This window comes from Schistocerca serialis, chromosome 2 (assembly GCF_023864345.2).
Source record: "Schistocerca serialis cubense isolate TAMUIC-IGC-003099 chromosome 2, iqSchSeri2.2, whole genome shotgun sequence".
Taxonomy (NCBI): Eukaryota; Metazoa; Arthropoda; class Insecta; order Orthoptera; family Acrididae; genus Schistocerca; species Schistocerca serialis.
The window spans coordinates 473896668-473920718 of record NC_064639.1 but is presented as its reverse complement, the minus strand read 5'-3'; the positions used below and the strand labels follow the sequence as shown (position 1 = coordinate 473920718).

The window sequence follows — 24051 nt, the reverse complement described above, 5'->3', positions numbered from 1 at the left end:
TCGCTCTGCGCTTTTGCAAGATACTTTGTCCCAAGTCAACAAGATGCTCGTGTATGGTTGTCTTTAATGACGCCGATGGGACGTTGACGTTGACAACCTTTCTCTCTTCGTGCATTTTCCACTGGAGATTATGTATATAATTTCTACATAGTTGGCTGCAGATTGAATGACAGCAGTTTCACGACAACACCATAATTTACTGCAGATTATTTTTCAGAATGTGAAAACTATACCACCGGGTACCACGTTGTTTAGCTGACATAACGGGTGTTTTAACAGATTTACCTACAGACCGAAAACGAGAAATTGTTTGAAGAGGCATTCACTTTGAAAAGAAGGATTATATAAACTAGGTTTCGATTGTCTTTGCAGCAGTTCTCTTCAGGACGGCTTATTTCCCCTAATGTGTGTGGTCCCAACGCGCCTTACCATGTAGCTGTCTGTCTCGTAGCTTCCAATGACCAACTTTGTGTATGTTACGTTTATCAGTTTCGAAGAAGAATGTAACGCGGAGTCGACTTGACTATACCTAACAATCTAATCTGTGAAAATAATACTAATAATCAAATTAATTTTTCGATACGGCAATACATACACTGGAGTAGGCTAATATCAGAGTACTAATTGGAGATGTGAAATTAATGAACAAACTGTGTGAAGATAGTAAATATACATGTAGAGGAAGATTTAGTTAGGTTTTCGTGCATAAACAGTGAAAGATAAGTGTCTCAGTCCGATTTATTATGACTTGCAACAAATTTAGAAAGGAAAAAAAAATCGGGTGTCATTTTACATTTAAAAGTTACGAAGAAATTACTTCTTCGTCAAATTTCACAGAAACTTCGTATTTCTTCGTCTGACTTGAGCACTTAAGTCTAATTTTACGTCCATGCGTACTCATCCCCATTTTCACAATCTGACAGACACACGAGTAATACTTCAGAGGAATGAAAACTTGTCGGACTATATATTACATTCCTCGTTGATTCGTCAAATGACATATTAAATAAGACCATGTTCGTCGTCGCAGCGCAGCTTCTGAAAAACTTCTTGAATGCTCCTGCTAAGACTAGCCTCCGCTTTGGGCAGGCCCTCTTCCAATTTCTTGGTGACTGACGACATAATTTGTGAATAAAACATGTTCAGCATCCCCATTCCTGTCGCTTGCATTTTAATCTCTCCGGGTATGCTGATCTTCACGTCCAATAGAACGAGACTGCACGTTTCACCACCGACGTCCATTGAGACCCTGACCGTTACTGAACTGTTGAAAACTTCCCCACTAATATGACCTTTGGCCGAGAAAGGGCCAGCCTTGAGATCGTACTTATCATAACCGAACTCCATTTTTTGCAGTCCCGCGCCGAATTCCATTACTACATTGTTGCCATAACGGGATATGCTTACGTTTCCGACCCGCCGTAGGGAGGATAGATCCCTCAGCCAGCCTTCTGTGGCATCAAAGCGGACTGTAAAACCAATGGGGCCGACACCCTTGAACTTGGTCTTGTGGACATCTGGTATCTTGACTTGCTGCTTTCCTCGTTTTATAGTCTGACTTCTGAAGACGCGGAGAATAAAATCTGCGACCGGCTGAACGAAATCCTGTTGACAGGTGTCAAGCCTCGGACCCATCTGTTCTCTCGCATAGGGGCTGACATCGCCGCTCAACGGGTGCACACCGGACACGCGGCCAGATTGATCAGTTGCAGTCACGACAGCTTGTTGCGTTGTGCACATTTGGCAGGCAACGAAGAGTAGTGTGAGGAAGCTCAGAAGTCTCTTCATTTTCGCCACCTGAAACAGAACAAAATACTAGTGACTAACGAGATAATCAAAAAATGGATTACAATGGAAGCCTGTTAGCTTAACGTCCCCTGAATACAAATTTCATTAAAAATTGGACGTATATTAACTACCAAAGATTTGCTAAATATTTGGTCATGATATTGTTTAAGGTGAAAAAAAGTTGTTCACCCTGAAAACTTTGGCTTCATAATAACGGAGCACTCTCAGTTTGACGATTAAATTGACGATTGTTTTGCTCAAGGATCAACACAGACATTGACTGTATACAGTTTATTACGGTGGTCTTAGTCGGTTTTGCAGACACGTGATTTGAATTACGTTACTTTGGAATGTGCCTTGCTCCGACCATAACTTACTCCGTGGTTTTACAGAGAACAATCTAAACTGCTGCTTCTTTCAGGCGCGCATTACTCCATCCAGTCTAGAGAAGTTAAGCCACCTCACTTCAGACGGGGGCAAAAAAAAGGGAAAGAAAAGCATGACACAGATGTTGAGGTAAAAATTTTACTTGCGTGAACTCTGTCCACAGACCCTGGCAGGCCCATCGACATCGACCGACCACCGTGCCATCCACCGCCAATGGCGGCATTGGAGGCAGTATGGAGGGGGCGTAGGATTAGCACACCGCTCTCGCAGCCATTGTCAATTTTCGTGACCTGACACGGAGTTTAAGTCAGTTGCACAAAATGTCTGGAGAAAAAAAAAAAAAAAAGAAAGCTATTTCACGTTGATTCTACGCTAAATATCAACTACTCTGACTCTTAACAAGCCATTAACACATTATCAAGCCATTGATTAATTTCTATGCGAGTAGCGTGCTCTGCATGGAAACGAGAAACTAATTTAATAGTGCATCTGAAATTGTTCCGATTCAGTTTATATGGAATTTCAATGTCTCTTTACACGGCACAATATGCTATCCCCATCGCTCTATGGACTTATCGGTAGTGTGTAAAGTGTGCATTATGTGAATTTTCGCTACGCGGCCGAGGGCAGCCAGAGATAAAGAAATGACTGCAGCGAGTTAGCTAAGCGCTATCTTGTACGAGCGACGCTTGCTCCGTGGGATAGCATATTTTCTTCGGATTATTTCTCTTCTAGTAAAAGGAGAAGTTTTAATCTATGAAATTTCGTCCGATATGGCAACAGCATCCACTCGTGATGTTAAACGATACTGAAATTGTGAAGTGTGGAAATACTGAAAATATATAATTCTCTACATGAATCAAGGTGCATTCAGTGAATTCCTTGATAATGATTGAGTCCTATTTCATATACCAGCAACTTTCTCGGCGAAGGATACAGGGATGCGTGGAAGCTGATGGGTTGGTCGAATCATGCATCGCTGTCCTTGATATTCGCGTAAACTTTTGAAAAACGGAATTGCATGTTAATGTACAACATAGAATACCCGATCATCCAGCACACAGCTTCGTCACAGCTCACTGGACTCCCTTGTTCTTAAACCAGAGGTAATATTCCACCACAGTCATTCGCCGATAAATGATTTCAGCGAAGTTTTTCAGGTTTTTGGGAGATATGAATTGTTCGTACTTAGATATCAAGAGCTAATGACAACCACATTTGACGTTTCACAAAGTTTCAACACCAGGTGAACGATGTTCCTTTCTGCAAAAATAAATCTAGTAACAGTCAGCAAACATTGTAAATTACATTTAATCTGCTACACCTCTAGTAGACTATAAACATGGATGCCAAAAAGACCAGCAACCTTTAGTTTATGTTTTAGTCGTTATTGTTCTTACTGGTTTGATGCGGCCCAGCACGAATTCCTCTCCTGTATCAAACTCGTCAGTAACCTACGTCCTCTATTTGCTGGATGTATTCCAATCTGTCTTCCTTTACAGTTTTTACCCTCTACAGCTCCCTCTAGTACCGTGGGAGTCGTTCCCCGCTGTATTAACATACTTCCTGTCATCCTGTCCCTGCACTGTCAGGGTTTTCCACATATTTCTATCTTCTATTCTGGGCAGAACCACCTCATCCTTACCTTACAGACATTCGTCTGTAGCTCCACGTCTCAAGTGCTTCGTTTCTTTTCTGTTCCGCTTTTCCCACAGGTCACGTTTCACTACCGTAAAATGATGTCCTCCAAACGTACATTCTCAGAAATTCTTTCCTCAAATTAAGACCTTTGTTTGACACTAGTAGACTTCTCTTGGCAAGGACTGCTCTTTTTGACAGTGCTAGTCTGCTTTTGATGTCCTCCTTGCTCCGTCCATTACTGGTTATTTTGCTGCCCAGGTAGTGAATTCCTTGACTTCACCTACTTTTTTTTAAATTGTCAGCCAGCATTGAATTATGCAGGTATGTTTAAACGTTCTGGTTACGTATAGTATAACAACAGCGCTGTAGTCATAAAAATGTTCCTGGATGCAAGTCACCACCTGGACAACTCTTCTTCGGCTCAGATGAAATTTTATTTAGGAAGATGTCTTACTGCAAAAATGTTCTTAAAGCAAATATTTTTCTGTTTCATAAAATCTGTAAATGGTCAGTATGATGCCATATTTAAAGATCAGTTGCATTAACATTCAGTAAAATGACATTCCACATCATTACAAAACAAAGTGACCAATGGAACGTCCAACCAATACAACAGCAATTGTGAGGTCATGAGCAGATGGGTTCAGTCGCTCTGAGATCGTAAATTTAATAAATTCACTCTTGAATAAGTAATTTCTTATATTTTGACAGTGAATAAAAATAGTGAATAAAAAACGAAGAAGTAACGTTAACTGATGAGCGAGAAAACGAACGAGATTCAGCCGCGTAACGTATGGCTATAAGATGACCCTGCATGAAGTACTGAAAATCTGTCCAGATGGTAGTAGGCAGTGCTCGCGTTGTGTAAGTTATGCAGTGTTACGAACCTCATTTTCAGAGTTACACATTTTACATGGGATCTTAAACCAAGACTTGGACGAGGAACAAATGAAGGAAAATGGATATTATGTTTTTACTGTCAAACAATTTGTTACCTGCTGGTAGTCTAAACTCTACGCGCTAGCTTGCGAGACAGGAAGATGTGCCAGACGAAGATGGAATCCGAGTGACGCATCAGCTACTGGCTGGTACATCGGCCACCCTCAGAGTCTGCTTTAGTCGGTTTCCCAAGCACGTTCAGTCAAATGCTGGGCTGGACCCTATTTTGCACCTCCATGTATGATACACGGAAAGTTACAACAGGATCACGTACACACGAAGCTAACGCTTTTATGGCTTCCCTTCCACAAGACATCGGCACACGGACCGTGTATTCGAACGTCAACAGTGAGCGTGCCTAGTTTCTGAATTCATAGCGGGAAAAAAGCATGTTCGGGCATGTTTCAGAAAATGTAGAACAATATCAGGCATGACATTTTGAACGTCCGTTTCAGCGTGTACCCATGAGATGTAGGAACGCCATCTACGTCATATGCATGTCATCTCTTTAGTACAGAGACTGGAAACACCATATTGGCCTTCAATAGACGCCCGTATTTGATAGGTTTGGTATTAAGTTACTTCCTAGAATTATATGCCGTGTCGAAGCATCAGTAAGTTGATCTCATGAAAACCATTCGTTTATTAGTACGATTTGATGTCATAAAATGACGGGAAACTTATGTTTAATTTTCGGAATGTAACCTACATGTTATGAAAGAACGCCATTTCAATGGAGAGGCACATTGAAAACCCATCAAAAACTTACTTGGTACGATTATTTGTAATTATCACTGTGGTTTTAGCCTTCCGAAGATAGTAACATGAATGTCAAGGTCACACGTTATGGAAGTTCATTGTAGCCTAAGGAAGAGAGATGCACAGTTACAAACTGATGTGTGATGTTTCACAGGTTCGTGTCTTAATACACCCAAAGTCTTTGTTCACCTTTGCGCTTTGATGGGTTAACGATGTTTGGTTTGTGGCGCGCTCAACCGCGCGGTTATCAGCGCCCGTACAAATTCCCAACCTTTCCTCAGTACAAACTCGCCACTTTCATGAATAATGATGAAATAATGATAACACAAACACTCAGTCATCTCGACACAGGTGAAGATCCCTGATACCGCCGGGAATCGAACCCGGGACCCCGTGCTCGGGAAGCGAGAACGCGACCGCGATGCCACGAGCTGCGGACTTGATGGGTTGAGACCTCATTCATTTAATAGTATATTTTACAATATTTGATGTTATGTAAAGATAACTGCACTCGCTCGCTCAGTGTCTTGTTGCCCTAAGTCTCATTACATTTCTGCAAGATAAAGCCCACCCGCAGACGGCTAGAGTTTCCACTGCTTTTATTCGAGCTCGCCAAACCCTACCTTCACCAGACAGGTGCCCGGAGCTCTCCCCAGTTGAGAACGTTTGGAGAATTATGGGCAGGGACCTCCCATAGCCAACTCGGGATTTCAACAATTAACGCACGAGTTGGACTATCTAGCACGATCACCCTCAGGAGGCCATTTTTACCCTTAATGTTTGGGGCACCACGCATCTTTAATAAATCTATGTCGCAGGAAACAATGTCGTCCTGGACTTCAGCGAGGAAATGTTAAGTTTCCATTGCTACATGGATGTCAGCTAAATGCCACTGCTGCTATAATCTACCATGCCGCATCGACAATAGATCTGTTGTAGCATTTCATGTGTTACCTATTGCAGAAAAGATTGAATGTGGCCCAGCGCGTAAATACTTAGTTGTACACTCCGTATGGAAACCGAAATTATTGGAGACGTGTTGCTGTGCAGTAAAGAGGGAACTGCGTAGATATCTAAGACATGTGTATTTGAACTTGTGTATTTAGTCAGTGAATTTTCCAACTGTATCCTAGAGTCTAAAAATGTTGGTCAAAAAAAGTCTTTCAAACTAATGGTCAATAACGAAATGCTTCACGTTCCAGTTACATGATCTTTTGCCATAACGAAGCTTTAATAGAGTTATGGGCCGTAGAACTTTTCAAAGACGATCAAGTAACAATTGTTTTTACGAAGTGTCTGGTACAAATGGTTCAAATGGCTGTAAGCACTATGGGATTTAACATATGTCATCAGTCCCCTAGAACTTAGAACTACTTAGACCTAACTAAGGACATCACACACATCCATGCCCGAGGCAGGGTTCGAACCTGCGACCGTAGCAGGCGCCCGGTTCCGGTGTGAAGCACCTAGAACCGCTCGGTCACAGCGGCCGGCCGTATTGTACAGTTGAAGTTGTTACCGACTAATGAAACGTAATTATTGCCTGCCTTCGTGGTTGATAATCAGCTAGTTCTTTTGTGAAGTACGTATTTTTAACCCTTAATGTTTAATGAGCATATCTTAGTTATGGGGTGACAGTGATTTACGTGCGCTCCATGCTGTTTCTCTGGGATTCAGCCACCCTCGGGAATCTTTTTAACGTTTCAGTTCGAGCTGCTTAGAACTATGATTAAAAGATGTGCATATTAAAACATTGAGGTTCAAGACTTTGTAAAAGCTACAAGAACGAATGCCAAAATCTTACAGACGTAATACTGGATATGTCTTATCAGTACACCCCTTCTTTTAGTTGAGCGAAAAGTTTTGTTCTGCACTATTCGATTCAGTAACTTCATTGGTTTTCCGTTAAACGCAGCTAATCTTTAGCATTCTTTTGTATCAACATTCCGAAAGCTTCTCTTCTTCCCTGTACTGTTTATTGACCGTATTTTACTTTTGTCCGTTTACCGCGGAAATCATTTTTTCTAGGTTTCGGGTAAGACACTGGATGAACTCAGCAGGCTGCCGTAAGTGCGAGTAGTTCGATGTTTCAAAGTGATTGTGTTGTGGGAAGTACCTTCTTATAACGTCACTGCCCTTCGTATAACGTTAGATTCATCACTTTTTTTTAGCGTCTATATGGGATTTCTGCACCATAGATCTACCACGAAAGTACGTTTCCAGCAACATAAATTTGAGCAAGACGACTGTCCTCTGACACGCAACTTTAAATAACAGGAAGCCGCTGTATCAGGAGTCAATGAGGTACTGCTTGTATTTATGTCTGAGAACACCGCCCAGTCGCAACAAGAGAAGACCACTAGAGGAGAAAAACGCTTCAAATGGTTTCTGTAATTTACAGCCATGTAGTAAGACTGCCGCACGAAGCAGCTGTGGTGAGAGTAGTACATTTTACGCTTACGCTCCCCAGAATATGTATCGCTGTGCTGTTTGTTCCCTGTAATTAATTGATTAGCCATGATTTCGCTGTCAGATACTATTTCTGTTATCTATTAGGATATTTCGTAGTTCCATAGGTCATTTGAAGGCGACAAAGCAGTTAGAAATGCAGACCACGCTCTTGACAACGCATGAATATACTTTCTAAATCTACACGGATACTCTGCAAATCACATTCAAGTGCTTGCCATAGGGCTCATCTAACTACCTTCACAATTCTCTATTATTCCAATCTCTCATAGCGCGCGGAAAGAATGAACACATTTCCGTACGAGTTCTGATTTCTTATTTTTATCGTGGTGATCGTTCCTCCCTATGAAGGCCGGAGTCAACAAAATATTTTAGCATTCGGAGGAGAAATTTAGTGATTGGAATGTCGTGAGAAGATTCCGTCGCAACGTGAAACGCCTTTCTTTTAATGATGTCCAGCCCAAATCCTGTATCATTTCTGTGACACACTCTCCCATACTTCGCGATAATACAAAACGTGCTGCCTCTCTTTGAACTTTTTCGATGTACTCCGACAGTTATATCTGGCAAGGATCCCACACCGCGCAGCGGTAGTCTAAAAGAGGATGGACAAGCGCAGTGTAGGCAGTCTCCTTAGTACGTCTGTTACATTTTTTGAGTGTCCTGCCAATAAAACGCAGTCTTTGGTTAGACTTCCCCCACAACATTTTCTGTGTGTTCCTTTCAATTTAAGTTGTTTGTAATTGTAATACCTATGTATATAACTTACGGCTTTTAGATTAGACTGATTTATAGTGTAGCCGAAGTTTAACGCGTCCCTTTTAGCACTCATGTGGATGACCTCACTTCTCGTTATTTAGGGGCAACTGCCACTTTTCGCACCTTTCAGATATCTTTTCTAAATCGGTTTGCAGTTTGTATTGATCTTCTGATGACTATTAGTCTATAAACGACAGCGTCATCTGCAAACAACCTAAGACGGCTGCTCAGATTGTTTCCAAAATCGTTTATATAGATAAAGAACAGCAAAGGGCCTATAACAACACTACCTTGTGGAACGCAGGAAAGCACTTCTGTTTTACTCGATGACTTTCCGTCAATTACTACGAACAATGACCCCTCTGACAGGAAATCACAAATCCAGTCACATAACTGAAACGATATTCCATAAGCACGCCATTTCACTACGCGCCGCTTGTGTGGTACAGGGTCAAAAGCCTTCCGGGAATCCTGAAATACGGAATCCATCTGAAACTCCTTCTCAATAGCACTCAACACTTCATGTGAATAAAGAGCTAGTTGTGTTTCACAGGAACGATGTTTTAAAACCCATGGTGACTGTGTCAATAGACCTTTTTCTTCGAGGTAATTCATTATGTTTGAACACACACGTTCTACAATCCTGCTGCATATCGACGTTAACGATATGGGCCTGTAAGTTATTGGATTACTCCTGCCTTTCTTGACTTAGTGTGACCCGTGCAACTTTCCAGTCTTTGGGCGCGGATCTTTCGTCGAGCGAACGCTTGTATACGATTGTTAAGTATGGACCTAATGCATCAGCATACTCGGAAAGGAACCTAATTGGTGTACAGTCTGAACCAGGAGACTTGCTTTTATTAAGTGATTTATATTTCTTCACTACTCCGAGGATATTTACTTCTACGTTACTTATGTTGGCAGCTGTTCTCGATTCGAATTCTGGAGTATTTACTTCGTCTCCGTTAGTGAAGGCATTTCGGAAGGCTGTGTTTAGTGATCCTGCTTTGGCAGCACCCAATGCTACCACGCAGAGAAGGCATTTATTGTTTCTTGCCGCTAACGTACTCCACATACGATCAGAATCTTTTGATTTTCTGCCAGGTTTCGAGACAGTTTCGGTGTGGAAACTGTTATAGGCATCTCGCATTGAAGTCCGCGCTAAATTTCGAGCTCCTGTAAAAGATCGCCAAGCTTGGGGATTTTGCGTCTCAAAACGCTAGCAACGTATTTAGCATGTACTACTGTGTTTCTTGCTATCTTCATCGTTCTAAATAGCCACCAGAAAGTAGGTAACTCTGGTGGACTCATTAAATACACGTTAATTATTTCTCATACCAAAACTCTTATTTGATTCCACAAGAAAGCAATGTTAATGTGTTCTCAGGTTGACTAACAACGTTAGCAACACGTGCTTAGCACTAGAATTCCTATGATGTCACTCGTGCGTGATGGATATTTATCTACATTCGTAGAAGTCATGTTCAGTGAGAACTCTAGAATTTTCCCTTCAGTATTATGGTATATTGTGGACAGCACAAAAATTTTTCCTTGAGCCATGTATTTCATAATTTATTTGATATTCCTTTCTAGAACTATCAGAGCTTGGCGGAAAAGAAAAGATCATTCATGGAATTGACGTGTTGTAGCTGCCTCATGATTTTTCAGTGTTTCTACATATAAAATGATGTATCTAACCGATTTATTTAACCTGTGAAATTCAGTATATTTTTACCCGTCTCCACATTCCTCACGATCTGCTGCATCTTACACCTCTGCTTTTTTCATACAAATGAACTTACTCTGCTTTGTCTTGCGGACAATTTCAACAAAGCCTAAAGAACACTGGCATGGTCACCCGCAATTTAACTGGTAATTAGCGTAATGGAAGGCAGACAGTACATGCAACTGGATGTAACCACAATATGCTTATATAGTTACTAAATGTCAAATTGAACGTACTGTCGCAATGCCCCCTTCATTCAGGAATATTGCAGGTGTCTGCAGTAATGATTGTGAGGTAGGGAGTTAATATCAATGCAATACGATTTCCTTTTACTTAAATACATTTCATCGACATGTGCGGTACCATAAGCTCGCAGTACAACTCCACAATGATCAGCCTCTACGTTATTTTACAGAATTGCGATATCTGTCCGCAAAATAGCGCAAATTCTCATGACGTGAAAGTGCTTACAGCAAAACTTCATTTATACACTCAAAAGAATTAAGTAATTTGATGCTATTTAGTTTTAGATAGGTTCGCCATTGATAACCGTCATATCTCAGTGTACGGACTTGGTAAAAACTAATTCGAGCCGGGTGCAATTTCACCGTCAGAGCTTCGGCACACAGCGGGTGAAGTGATTTACGAAATTTTGACAGCCGCGTTTCTTGGTCAAGTACTCAGCCTTGCGGTCGAGGATGTGGTTGCGGGAAACATTCCCTTATCTTTGCTAGTCTGTAGCTATAGAAGTTCGGTTTAGCTGTGTTTTCACACACTACAAATCGCTGTGGAAGTATGGCTGATTCATTTAAAACGTTTTAAGGGCTGCCATGGCATATCCCTATGCTACTGTGTTACTGTGTATGTTCTACTCCACTATTACTGTGCTCATGGAGGAAGCCTCTCGATATTCCAGTGTTCGTCACTGTGGGCGTCATATCACCATAAATTTTACGAGATCATTAGCTATCTCATCGAGAGTATGCTACTGTAGACAAACAATTTTTGTTAGTCATTATGTAGTAATAATCTGTATAGGCGGTGAGTAAGACCTGTTAAATGCTTTCTGGATGTTATGATTGAATCCAGCAACTATTTAGACGAAATAATCTGTTAGACATACTGTTTTAAATGTACCAGAATAGTAGGTTCTCAGTTTCGCCATAAATGTTTTGTCTGAACAGTGTACTATACAATGATGGCAAAATACTTATTACACCATAAGGCATTTCATTCGGGTGGAAAGCTACGCAATTAGATATCTGGTTTCAGTAAGCATTATAAACGTGTTTTCCCCTCACTACTGGGAGTGTTGCTACGTAATTTTTCTCCTGAAGATGACGTGAACCACTGAACTGTCTAATGGTACAATAGATGACTGATGCAGAGAACTTTTGTTTAAGTATCACTAGTGGGCCTCATGATACCGTTCGTTATGTAGAAATTAATTGCTCTCTAACATATCTAACACAGTTTTTGCATCTTTAACAAAGCTTAAAGCCAATGACTGTCTAGAGATTTGAATCCTACTTTAGCTCAGTAATGTATCAAAACATTCCAACAGACCGATAAAACATTTTGAAATCGGTTACTTTCTGGAATTAACTGATTTCCTATCAATGAACAAAAACAAATCTAGCTCATACTGCAACCGTACTGAATGATCGCCCTGTCAGTAAACTTTCTCCATTGGTGCTCCTGAGTGTGTCATGACTTGTTTCGAGTAGGCTGTCGTCAATTATTACTGCACTTTAACGTTCTATCCATATGATCTAATCTCCTCGGGTTGACAGCAGATTCATTGCATCGTTCTCTGGTAACGTTTCAGCAAGTTTCTTACTTGCCATCTTCAGGCGAAGTGTCGGGTTCACGTCTCCTCCGCATCTTCTATCCATATGATGAATGACTCATTATTCCTACACCAGCCCAAAGCCGCGGCTAGAATAACTGTACAGGTCGCCTTTTTCCGGTAATACTTTCCACGTTGTTGTACCTCTTGCCAAGTCAATACCTTACGCGAATTTTATCACTCATATCTTTAGGGCCACTCGAAATTATGATTGTGTGTTACTAACACGATCCAGTAAGAGTCTACTTGATGATCTCACTAAATATTCTGCGTAATTTATAGAAATCAGTGTGTGTGAAATCTTATGGGACTTAACTAAGGTCATCAGTCGCTAAGCTTACACACTACTTAACCTAATTATCCTAAAACACACACACACACACACACACACACACACACACACACACACACACACACACACACACACACACACACACAAGCCCGAGGGAGGACTCGGGCCTCCGCCGGACCAGCCGTACAGTCCATGACTGCAGCGACCCAGACGGCTCGGCTAATCCCGCGCGGCATGAGGAATACAATCGTAAGTAGCAGGACGATAGGACATGGTTTGAGACAACAGGGAATAACCTCCACGAAGCTAGAAAGAGCCATAGAGATCACAAATTTTAGGGGTGGACAGATACTGGAATTTGTCCGACAAATAATTGAGTGCGTTGAGTTATTACTTCCCGAGATACAAAGGTTGAACAGGAGAGGAAATTTTTGCGGTCCGTATCAGTCAAAACGGTAATAAAGATAAATTTAAATGCTCTCAGAAAATATCGAGAAACATAGAATTCGCTTATTTAATATTCGATGGGTCGCTTGCACGACATAGTAATGAAATGGATCCAGCCAATTAATGGGTCAAAGTTAACTTGCATCTGAACGTGGTTGCACACTGACCAATTACAAACGAATCAACAGAAAGTGTTGTCTTTTAACAGCTGTAATACTTTTGCAATAAAAAAAGTGCGCAGTAAACTATTTCTCTGGTGTACGTAAAGAGTTTGTCGAAACAAGATTTCTAATTTATTTGCAAATTTAACTTCACACAGCTAATAGCACTGGATTTCTCAGAGATTTTGTTGGCAGCATAATTTATCCCTTTCCTGAGCAGTACATCTCCGGAACTGTGAATCCCCCCCCCCCCCCCTCCACTCCCAGTATGTTGAACGTTAAATGAACTATCAGAAAATAATGCCTTTGTGATAAACTAAACGGACACACCGCAGAAAAATAAACGCGCGTACAAGCTTAGGAGGTCGTAAAGGTGTTCAGCGGTACATATCCTGACTGAGCCACTACGACACGAGCTGTTCAGAAATGGAAGTGTCAAGAATTTCAGTCTACTAACAGCTTCGCAAAATGAAACTTTTATGACCTTCGAATCCCATTATTATTTTCACCACCACCACCAGCAGCAGCTTAAAAGCTACTAACACAACTTTATCTAAGGAGACAGCATCACAGTTTTCCCACTCACGTTCCCGTCGTAAATTTTCCCCAAACATGAAATCATCTATACTAGTTTCATTCGCGGAACGGTAATTAATCAAGTAGCAGGAAGAGTCCTAAACTGGCAATTATAAAATTAAAAAGAGAAGAGTAAGTAGATTGAATCAAAGTAACACACACAAACCAAAACTTGCCAAATAAAATCACAACAACAGTTTAATTAACGTAGAAAGTGAAAAGATGTAGTGCACTATTTCACTAGCGCAATACGAAGCAAATTGAATAGCAGCAATAGATTTTAGTCGCCTTAGTTCAAGAATAACTGAAAACGTAAGGACGCTTTTAAATATCAGTGAAAATACGTACTAGTATTATATAACTTCGAAGACTGCTATAGATGTTGGCAGCTACCAGAGTACAACCGCAGTGAGACGCGAGACTGAACTAACTGGCGCGCTAGCTTGTGCGCTTCGTCAACGCTAGCAGCTTAACGCATCACACGTCATGTGCCGGAGAGGAGCGCCTTATTATACAGCTGTGGCGCAGCGGTCCCATTTGAAGGCCAAGGCCGTGTGCCGTCTCACTTAAACGCCTCACAAACGCACCGACCGACCCCCAAATTGGACGTGTGTAGGCGTTTTGACCGACCGACCGACCGAAGAACTATCCCTGTCAGGATGTTGAGCGAGTAGAACGACTTGACAGCCGACATCCCCCCCCCCCCCCCCTCTACACCCAACAAATTGTCACGCGTGTAGCGCTGTTGTACCAACCGCCCGACAGAAGTTCGTCTTTTGTCACTACGCACGTAATTAATGCTGTTCTAATGTACATGACTGGGTGAAGTCGGACGAAACTTCAACGACAGAGTTTCTGGAAAAATTTAAACACTGCGGATGTCACGCACAGAGAATAAAAATCCTTCGAACTTCTGTATGTATTCAGGTTTTACTTCCGATGCTTAGCGGAAATGAAATCTAGAACCGAAATATCGACATTCAACGGACGTTATTCATGAAACATTTGCTTCGTTACTACGAGTGTTAAGAAATTCGATCCTACATCCAAGCCCTCTACTATGAAAAGCAAAGTGTGGCATTCCTTTTTTTTTCAGTTCTAACAGTTTCTAAATGCTGTTGTATTTCTTGGATGACATGTGCCACCTTTCTTCTTTGAATCTTAAATGAGTTTCTTAAACTTACAGGTCACCTTTTATGCTACACACATAAATTAATTAATAATGTTTACATGAACGTATCTTGTTTTATTTTCTTCGCTTTATCATGATGTATTTGCTCAGTGAGCTATAAATCACACTGCAGGTTTCGCGAATCATTTTTGTTAATAATTCTGGGGATACAGCAGCACTGAAAATGAGGTCCTCTTAGTCAGTTTCATGTTCCAATGATAATTTTGCATAAATCGCAGTGTTACGGAACAAGTCATTTTACATTCACATCGTAAATTAATTTGTAAATACAAACCTCTGCGAGTGGCTGGAAATCGTAATGGAGCTAACAGCCTCTCCTCGCAGCTTAAAGCCTGACACATGACAGTATTTTTTTTTTCGTTAAGAATGATTTTATAATGTCCAGCAGCTCCGAAATGTGCGATCCATCCATTCTTCGATGATTACGCAAATAATTGGCTCTCAGCTACTTTAGTAACAGAGCGTGGGTAAATTTCTTTCCTTGAATTATCTACTTCTTTGCCTGCAAATTTCTCTCGGCCTTTTACGGTTTTGTTACCTCTAAAAGAGCCAAGGCAAACCTCAATTTTTTGTTCTTGGGCAAAGCCAAGCGGGATCTCGTAGAACACATATCCAATGACCTACTATAAGCAAATCATAACATCAGGACGCCGAAGTGCTGTTGATCGGGACATGTGTAGGCTGTCACAACATTGATTGGTCGGTCGGTCGGTCGGTCGGTCGATAAATTGGTGCGTGTACAGAGGGGCCTTCGTCCGTGTCTCAATGGAGCGGTGTGTGTGTGCGCGCGTGCACGTGAGAGAGAGAGAGAGAGAGAGAGAGAGAGAGAGTTGATAACTAGCACCCGCGTAGGCCTACTTCCTAGATATTGCCATCCAGGAGAAAACCGCTCTTGTCATGTCAAAAGCGATCCTCACCTTGCTTCGCGTCCCTTCCCGTAATACTTTATTTCCACGTAAGAGAGTTGCGCTGTGAGAAAGCGTATGAAGGCCACTACACAGACGTCAATTTCTCGACCGACCGTTTTTGTGGCAGCCGACCCATGTCCCGACCGACTGTACTCAAGAATTACGGCGCCACAATGTTTTTGTGATGTGTTTATCTGAAGTTCATTGAGTTTGTTTTACGGGACCCCCTTTGTTTTTACACAGAAAAAATTTAGGTTTACCTTGGCTGTTTTACAAGTAAAAAGAAGCCCAGAGAAACTGTGGGCGAAGAAATGGCTTTTTTTTTGTCATCAGTCTACTGACTGGTTTGATGCGCCCCGCCACGAATTCCTTTCCTGTGCTAACCTCTTCATCTCAGAGTAGCACTTGCAACCTACGTCCTCAATTATTTGCTTGACGTATTCCAACCTCTGCCTTCCTCTACAGTTTTTGCCCTCTACAGCTCCCTCTAGTACCATGGAAGTCATTCCCTCATGTCTTATCAGATGTCCTATCATCCTGTCGCTTCTCCTTATCAGTGTTTTCCACATACTCCTTTCCTCTCCGATTCTGCGTAGAACCTCCTCATTCCTTACCTTATCAGTCCACCTAATTTTCAACATTCGTCTATAGCACCACATCTCAAATGCTTCGATTCTCTTCTGTTCCGGTTTTCCCACAGTCCATGTTTCACTACCATACAATGCTGTACTCCAGACGTACATCCTCAGAAATTTCTTCCTAAAATTAAGGCCGGTATTTTATATTAGTAGACTTCTCTTGGCCAGAAATACCTTTTTTGCCATAGCGAGTCTGCTTTTGATGTCCTCCTTGCTCCGTCCGTCATTGGTTATTTTACTGCCTAGGTAGCAGAATTCCTTAACTTCATTGACTTCGTGACCATCAATCCTGATGTTAAGTTTCTCGCTGTTCTCATTTCTACTACTTCTCATTACCTTCGTCTTTCTCCGATTTACTCTCAAACCATACTGTGTACTCATTAGACTGTTCATTCCTTCAGCAGATCATTTAATTCTTCTTCATTTTCACTCAGGCTAGCAATGTCATCAGCGAATCGTATCACTGATATCCTTTCACCTTGTATTTTAGTTCCACTCCTGAACCTTTCTTTTATTTCCATCATTGCTTCCTCGATGTACAGATTGAGGAGTAGGGGCGAAAGGCTACAGCCTTGTCTTACACCCTTCTTAATACGAGCACCTCGTTCTTGGCCGTCCACTCTTATTATTCCCTGTTGGTTGTTGTACATATTGTATATGACCCGTCTCTCCCTATAGCTTACCCCTACTTTTTTCAGAATCTCGAACAGCTTGCACCATTTTATATCGTCGAACGCTTTTTCCAGGTCGACAAATCCTATGAAAGTGTCTTGATTTTTCTTTAGCCTTGCTTCCATTATTAGCCGTAACGTCAGAACTGCCTCTCTCGTCCCTTTACTTTTCCTAAAGGCAAACTGATCGTCACCTAGCGCATTCTCAATTTTCTTTTCCATTCTCCTGTATATTATTCTTGTAAGCAGCTTCGATGCATGAGCTGTTAAGCTGATTGTGCGATAATTCTCGCACTTGTCAGCTCTTGCCGTCTTAGGAATTGTGTGGATGATGCTTTTCCGAAAGTCAGATGGTATATCGCCTGACTCAGATATTCTACACACCAACGTGAATAGTCGTTTTGTTGCCACTTCCCCCAATGATTTTAGAAATTCTGATGGAATGTTATCTATCCCTTCTGCCTTATTTGACCGTAAGTCCTCCAAAGCTCTTTTAAATTCTGATTCTAATACTGGATCCCCTATCTCTTCTAAATCGACTCCTGTTTCTTCTTCTATCACGTCAGACAAATCTTCGCCCTCATAGAGGGTTTCAATGTATTCTTTCCACCTATCTGCTCTCTCCTCTGCATTTAACAGTGGAATTCCCGTTGCACTCTTAATGTTACCACCGTTGCTTTTAATGTCACCAAAGCTTGTTTTAACTTTCCTGTATGCTGAGTCTGTCCTTCCGACAATCATATCTTTTTCGATGTCTTCACATTTTTCCTGCAGCCATTTCGTCTTAGCTTCCCTGCACTTCCTATTTATTTCATTCCTCAGCGACTTGTATTTCTGTATTCCTGATTTTCCCGGAACATGTTTGTACTTCCTCCTTTCATCAATCAACTGAAGTATTTCTTCTGTTACCCATGGTTTGTTTGCGGTTACCTCCTTTGTACCTATGTTTTCCTTCCCAACTTCTGTGATGGCGCTTTTTAGAGATGTCCATTCCTCTTCAACTGTACTGCCTACTGCGCTATTTCTTATTGCTGTATCTACAGCGTTAGAGAACTTCAAACGTATCTCGTCATTCCTTAGTACTTCCGTATCCCACTTCTTTGCGTATTGATTCTTCCTGACTAATGTCTTGAACTTCAGCCTACTCTTCATCACTACTATATTGTGATCTGAGTCTATATCTGCTCCTGGGTACGCCTTACAATCCGGTATCTGATTTCGGAATCTCTGTCTGACCATGATGTAATCTAATTGAAATCTTCCCGTATCTCCCGGCCTTTTCCAAGTATACCTCCTCCTCTTGTGATTCTTGAACAGTGTATTCGCTATTACTAGCTGAAACTTGTCACAGAACTCAATTAGTCTTTCTCCTCTTTCATTCCTTGTCCCAAGCCCATATTCTCCTGTAACCTTTTCTTCTACTCCTTCCCCTACAACTGCATTCCAGTCGCCCATGACTATTAGATTTCGTCCCCCTTTACATACTGCATTACCCTTTCAATATCCTCGTACACTTTCTCTATCTGTTCATCTTCAGCTTGCGACGTCGGCATGTATACCTGAACTATCGTTGTCAGTGTTGGTCTGCTGTCGATTCTGATTAGAACAACCCGGTCACTGAACTGTTCACAGTAACACACCCTCTGCCCTACCTTCCTATTCATAACGAATCCTACACCTGTTATACCATTTTCTGCTGCTGTTGATATTACCCGATACTCATCTGACCAGAAATCCTTGTCTTCCTTCCACTTCACTTCACTGACCCCTACTATATCTAGATTGAGCCTTTGCATTTCTCTTTTCAGATTTTCCAGTTTCCCTACCACGTTCAAGCTTCTGACATTCCACGCCCCGACTCGTAGAACGTTATCCTTTCGTTGATTATGCAATATTTTTCTCATGGTAACCTCCCCCTTGGCAGTCCCCTCCCGGAGATCGGAATGGGGGACTATTCCGGAATCTTTTGCCAATGGAGAGATCATCATGACACTTCTTCAAATACAGGCCACATGTCCTGTGGATACACGTTACGTGTCTTTAATGCAGTGGTTTACATTGCCTTCTGCATCCTCATGTCGTTGATCATTGCTGATTCTTCCGCCTTTAGGGGCAATTTCCCACCCCTAGGACAAGAGAGTGCCCTGAACCTCTATCCGCTCCTCCGCCCTCTTTGACAAGGCCGTTGGTAGAATGAGGCTGTCTTCTTATGCCGGAAGTCTTCGACCGCCAATGCTGATTATTTATCAAAATTTAGGCAGTGGCGGGGATCGAACGCGGGACCGAAGACGTTTTGAGTATGAATCAAATACGCTACCCCCTCTCTTTTTTTTATCTGCTCGGGGCGGCCGTCGTAAGACATCCGATGAAGTTCGTTGATGATCGATTAACTCAGTTTTTTTTTATTACAGAGGGTACGTAACCCTCTGACCGAACATGCTTGACCTATCGTGTCGGCAAAATCTCATCACTGGGCAGAGACGCTGCTCATTACGCTAAACCAACGACAAATCATTTTGTTCGTTTTCGTTCGTTGTGTCTGCTTAGGGCGGACGTCCTAAGACATCCGTTTAAGTTCGTTGATGATCGATTAACTCAGTTTTTTTATTACAGAGGGCGCGTAACCCTCTCACCGAACACGCTGAGCTACCGTGCCGGCGCCCCTAGACCACGGGGCCTAAGAAATGGCTAACAACAACAAAAAATGGTTTAAATGGCTCTGGCCACTAGGGGACTTAATGTCTGAGGTCATCAGTCCCCTAGACTTAGAACTACTTAAGTCTAACTAACCTAAGGACATCACACACATCCTTGCCCGAGGCAGGATTCGAACCTGCGACCTTAGCAGCAGCGCGGTTCCCGACTGAAGCGCCTAGAACCTCTCGGCCACAACGGCCGGCCGGCCAATGTGTCACTTAAGGACGTGGGGGTCGATGATTTTCGTAACTATGAAAGAACAGACGAAACATGCTTTTAAAAGCTTCTGAGCATTCTTAACAAAAACAGGAGTCAGCCATGAGAGCGGCTATAATGTGCAAGGAGAAGCTGTTAGCTACATTACGGTTCCAAGCCACTGGCAGCCGCGCGGGGTTAGCCGAGCGGTCTAGGGCGCTGCAGTCCTGGATTGTGCGGCTGGTCCCGGCGGTGGTTCGAGTCCTCCCTCGGGCATGGGCGTGTGTGTTTGTCTTTAGGATAATTTAGGTTAAGTAGCGTGTAAGCTTAGGGACTGATGACCTTGGCAGTTATGTCCCATAAGATTTCACACACACAAGCCACTGGCAGAAGTTAAGAAGACCTCAAATTCAGTGCTGTTGTATCCCCACAATTATTATCTAAACTGATACCTAGACTTGGCCACTGTTTCTATGTTTCGATACAGTGTATCGATACGTGGAACTGTTTCAGTGTTTCGGAACGGCTGTGGTTCACTGTTTCGAAACAGTGGTGTTTCATTCCGCCCCTGTCTCGGATAACCGCACCAGATTCGATCTCGAGCCAGACACAGAAACTGTAGCGTTGTTTCAAAATAAGGCTGTTTCAGTCCACCTGCGCTTGGAACGGACTAATTGTATCGAAACAGTGATGTTTCATTCCGCTCTGTGTCGTACGAGATTCGGGCTCGGCACAGACACTGAAACACAACATAACACTTAATGAAACACTTTCAAGAGTGGCGAAATATTTTTGACAAGCAATAGAATGAAGCTTAAGATATCCTAAAATAAAGCTTCGTTTCTAGCTGACTGTCCTATTACGAAATGGCGTAACGTCTGCTTTATAAACACTAACCAAACAATGAAACAACGCATACTGTTCACATTCAAAATAATAAATATTTGAAAATCATTCGGTTAAATTACACTTTTTTTATAACATACGCTTCTCTTTTCATGTACAGTAATCGTATTAAGAAACGCAAGTAAGCCTACAACATTCTGAATAAAAAAAGGCGTAGAGTGACAGTTATTAGATATATACATAAATTTGATCTACGTATAATTGCAAGCAATCTGTTTGACATATCACTGATAGTGCAGTGGTGAACGGGAAGGGCTGGGAAACATGGTGACTTTATAGTAACGGTTCGAAACACCTTGAAAGGCAAAATTTTTTCTGTTATATTTTGTTATTTATTCGAATTATTTGGTGTTATCTGTGAGTCTATAGTCACTGTGCCTATTATCCACAATGATTCCCTTTGTGTGCATGGAAATTAGCAGGATGGGTATATTACCCATACTAACGGAATGTGGGAATCCCAGTAGCATATTCGTTGTTTCTGCAGTTTGCTCCCACCTCTAGTTCCGTTCGTGGTGGTTCTTCTGTCTTCAGCTATGGCTGTCCTCAGCCAATTGAAAAGTATGTAAGTCACACAACACGAAAGCAGCGCATTTGCTGCAGGAAATACGAAACTGCCAAGACTCCCAAGTGATAGTTTCATACTTTCTGCGAAATGATTAGCGCTCTCGCACCTAATTTGTGTTTATATGAACATACTTATACAGTAGACATTCAAGATGATAAAATGTGTAGGTTTATTAGATTACAAAACACAAACTGTTTCACTGTTTCGAAACAGCGTATCGAAACATTACATTGTACTGTTTCATTTGTTTCGAAACAGTTAAGTGTTTCAGTTTGCCCATCTCTACTGATACCTGAAACCTGCAACGTGATTTACAGATGCCTGAGGAAATATATCTTTTTAAAATGGAAATGAGCGTTTGGCGTCATTGGCCGGGAGGCCCCTTGCGGGGCAGGTCCGGCCGCCTTGGTGCAGCTCTTATTACATTCGGCACCACATGAAGCAAAATAAATAAAACATGTTTATGTAAACTTTATTCATTGATTTACGTATATAGCATAAAAGATGCCCACTGTGAGTTTAAGAGACCCATTTCAAATGAAAAGAAGAAACGCTAAAAATATATGAAGGTAGTATCTGTTCCAGAAAGAACAGATACGAGGCGTGTTTTTTAAGTAAGGCCCGTTTTGTTGTAGATACTAGTAGTTCGCGCGCATACCGCAACAAGCGTGTGCGTCGTGTACCGGCATGCCTCGGGAACAACTGTGCTCAGTTTCAGCTCTGTAGCTAACCTGTACGGTTTTGTTCCGTGCTTTATAATGTTTAAGACTATCAACTCGCCTGCCGCGAGTGAGGTTCGCTCAGTGATACGGTTTTTGTCAGCAAGGAACCTGTCTGCTGCAGAAATTCATCGACAGTTTTTCGAAGTGTACGATGACACTGTTATGAATGAAAGCAAAGTGCGTAAGTGGGTACGAGAATTCAAGGATGGCCGTGATAACCTCAATGATGAGGTCCGCTCCGGTCGCCCTTCTTTGATTACAGACGATCGGGTGGCTTCAGCTGAAGTGAGGATTCGTGAGAACAGACGCTTCACAATAACAAGTCTCTCCAACAAATTTCCTGATGTGTCGAGATCAGTGCTTTACAACATTGTTTCTGAACATCTAATGTTTGGGAAACTGTGCTCCCGTTGGGTCTCGAAACTCCTAACAAAATGGTTCAAATGGCTCAGCATTACGGGACTTAACAGCTGAGGTCCTCAGTCCCCTAGAACTTAAAACGACTTAAACCTAACTGACCTAAGGACATCACACACGTCCATGCCCGAGGTAGGATTCGAACCTGCGTCCGTAGCGGTCGCGCGGTTCCAGACTGAAGCGCCTAGAACCGCTCGGCCACACCGCCGGCCGAAACTCCTAACAGTGGACCACAAAAACCAGAGGTGTGAGTGCACAATGAAGTTCTTAACTCGTTATCATGAAGAAGGTGATGGCTTCTTGAGTAAGATCGTAACTGGAGACGAAACGTGGGTTTCGCATATCACGCCCGAATCGGAACAACAGAGCATGGCATGGAGACACACACATTCGCCCGTAGAAGTGAACGCCAAACAGACTCTGTACCAGCACAAAATCATGGCGTCAGTGTTTTGGGATAATCATGATGTTTTGTTGGTCGACTTCATGCAACGAGGAACCACTGTCAATGCAAAAGCATACTGCCAAACCCTGAGAAAGCTACGCAGAGCGATTCAAAACAAAAGACACGACATACTGACGAAGGGAATTGTCATTCTACATGACAATGCAAGACCTCACACTGCAGGTCAGACCCTCGATTTATTGGACAGTTTTGGCTGGGAAGCCTTAGACCAGCCACCCTACAGTCCTGATCTTGCGCCGAGCGTTTACAATCTGTTCCTCCACCTCAAACAACACCTCAGTGACAACCGTTAAAATGATGACGACGTGAAAACAGCAGTGAACTGTTGGTTATCGGAGCAGGCGGCAAGTTTTTATGAAGAGGATATAGTTATGAACTGTAGATTAAAACTGAAGAAACTGCAAAGAGGTGGGAATTTAAGGAGATGGGACCTGGATAAACTGACTAAACCAGAGGTTGTACAGAGTTTCAGGGAGAGCATAAGGGAACAATTGACAGGAATGGGGGAAAGAAATACAGTAGAAGAAGAATGGGTAGCTTTGAGGGATGAAGTAGTGAAGGCAGCAGAGGATCAAGTAGATAAAAAGACGAGGGCTAGTAGAAATCCTTGGGTAACAGAAGAAATATTGAATTTAATTGATGAAAGGAGAAAATATAAAAATGCAGTAAATGAAGCAGGCAAAAAGGAATACAAACGTCTCAAAAATCAGATCGACAGGAAGCGCAAAATGGCTAAGCAGACATTGTTAGAGGAGAAATGTAAGGATGTAGAGGCTTATCTCACTGGGGGTAAGATAGATACTGCCTACAGGAAAATTACAGAGACCTTTGGAGAAAAGAGAACCACTTGTATGAATATCAAGAGCTCAGATGGAAAC

General features: G+C 42.1%; 1 protein-coding gene across 1 annotated transcript; it reads right to left on the bottom strand.

The window, feature by feature from the left end:
* Window positions 1-720: 720 nt before the first annotated feature.
* Window positions 721-14291, bottom strand: LOC126455601 (uncharacterized). Its single transcript, XM_050091362.1, has 2 exons — window positions 14142-14291; window positions 721-1797 (listed from the first exon to the last, which is right to left on the bottom strand). Exon 2 carries the CDS (start codon window positions 1786-1788, stop codon window positions 1003-1005), a length of 786 nt encoding a protein of 261 aa, XP_049947319.1. The 5' UTR covers window positions 1789-1797; window positions 14142-14291; the 3' UTR covers window positions 721-1002.
* Window positions 14292-24051: the final 9760 nt, after the last annotated feature.

Excerpts from the sequence above, each read along its gene's own strand:
- LOC126455601 (XM_050091362.1), bottom strand. The coding sequence starts at position 1,788 with ATGAAGAGACTTCTGAGCTTCCTCACACTACTCTTCGTTGCCTGCCAA.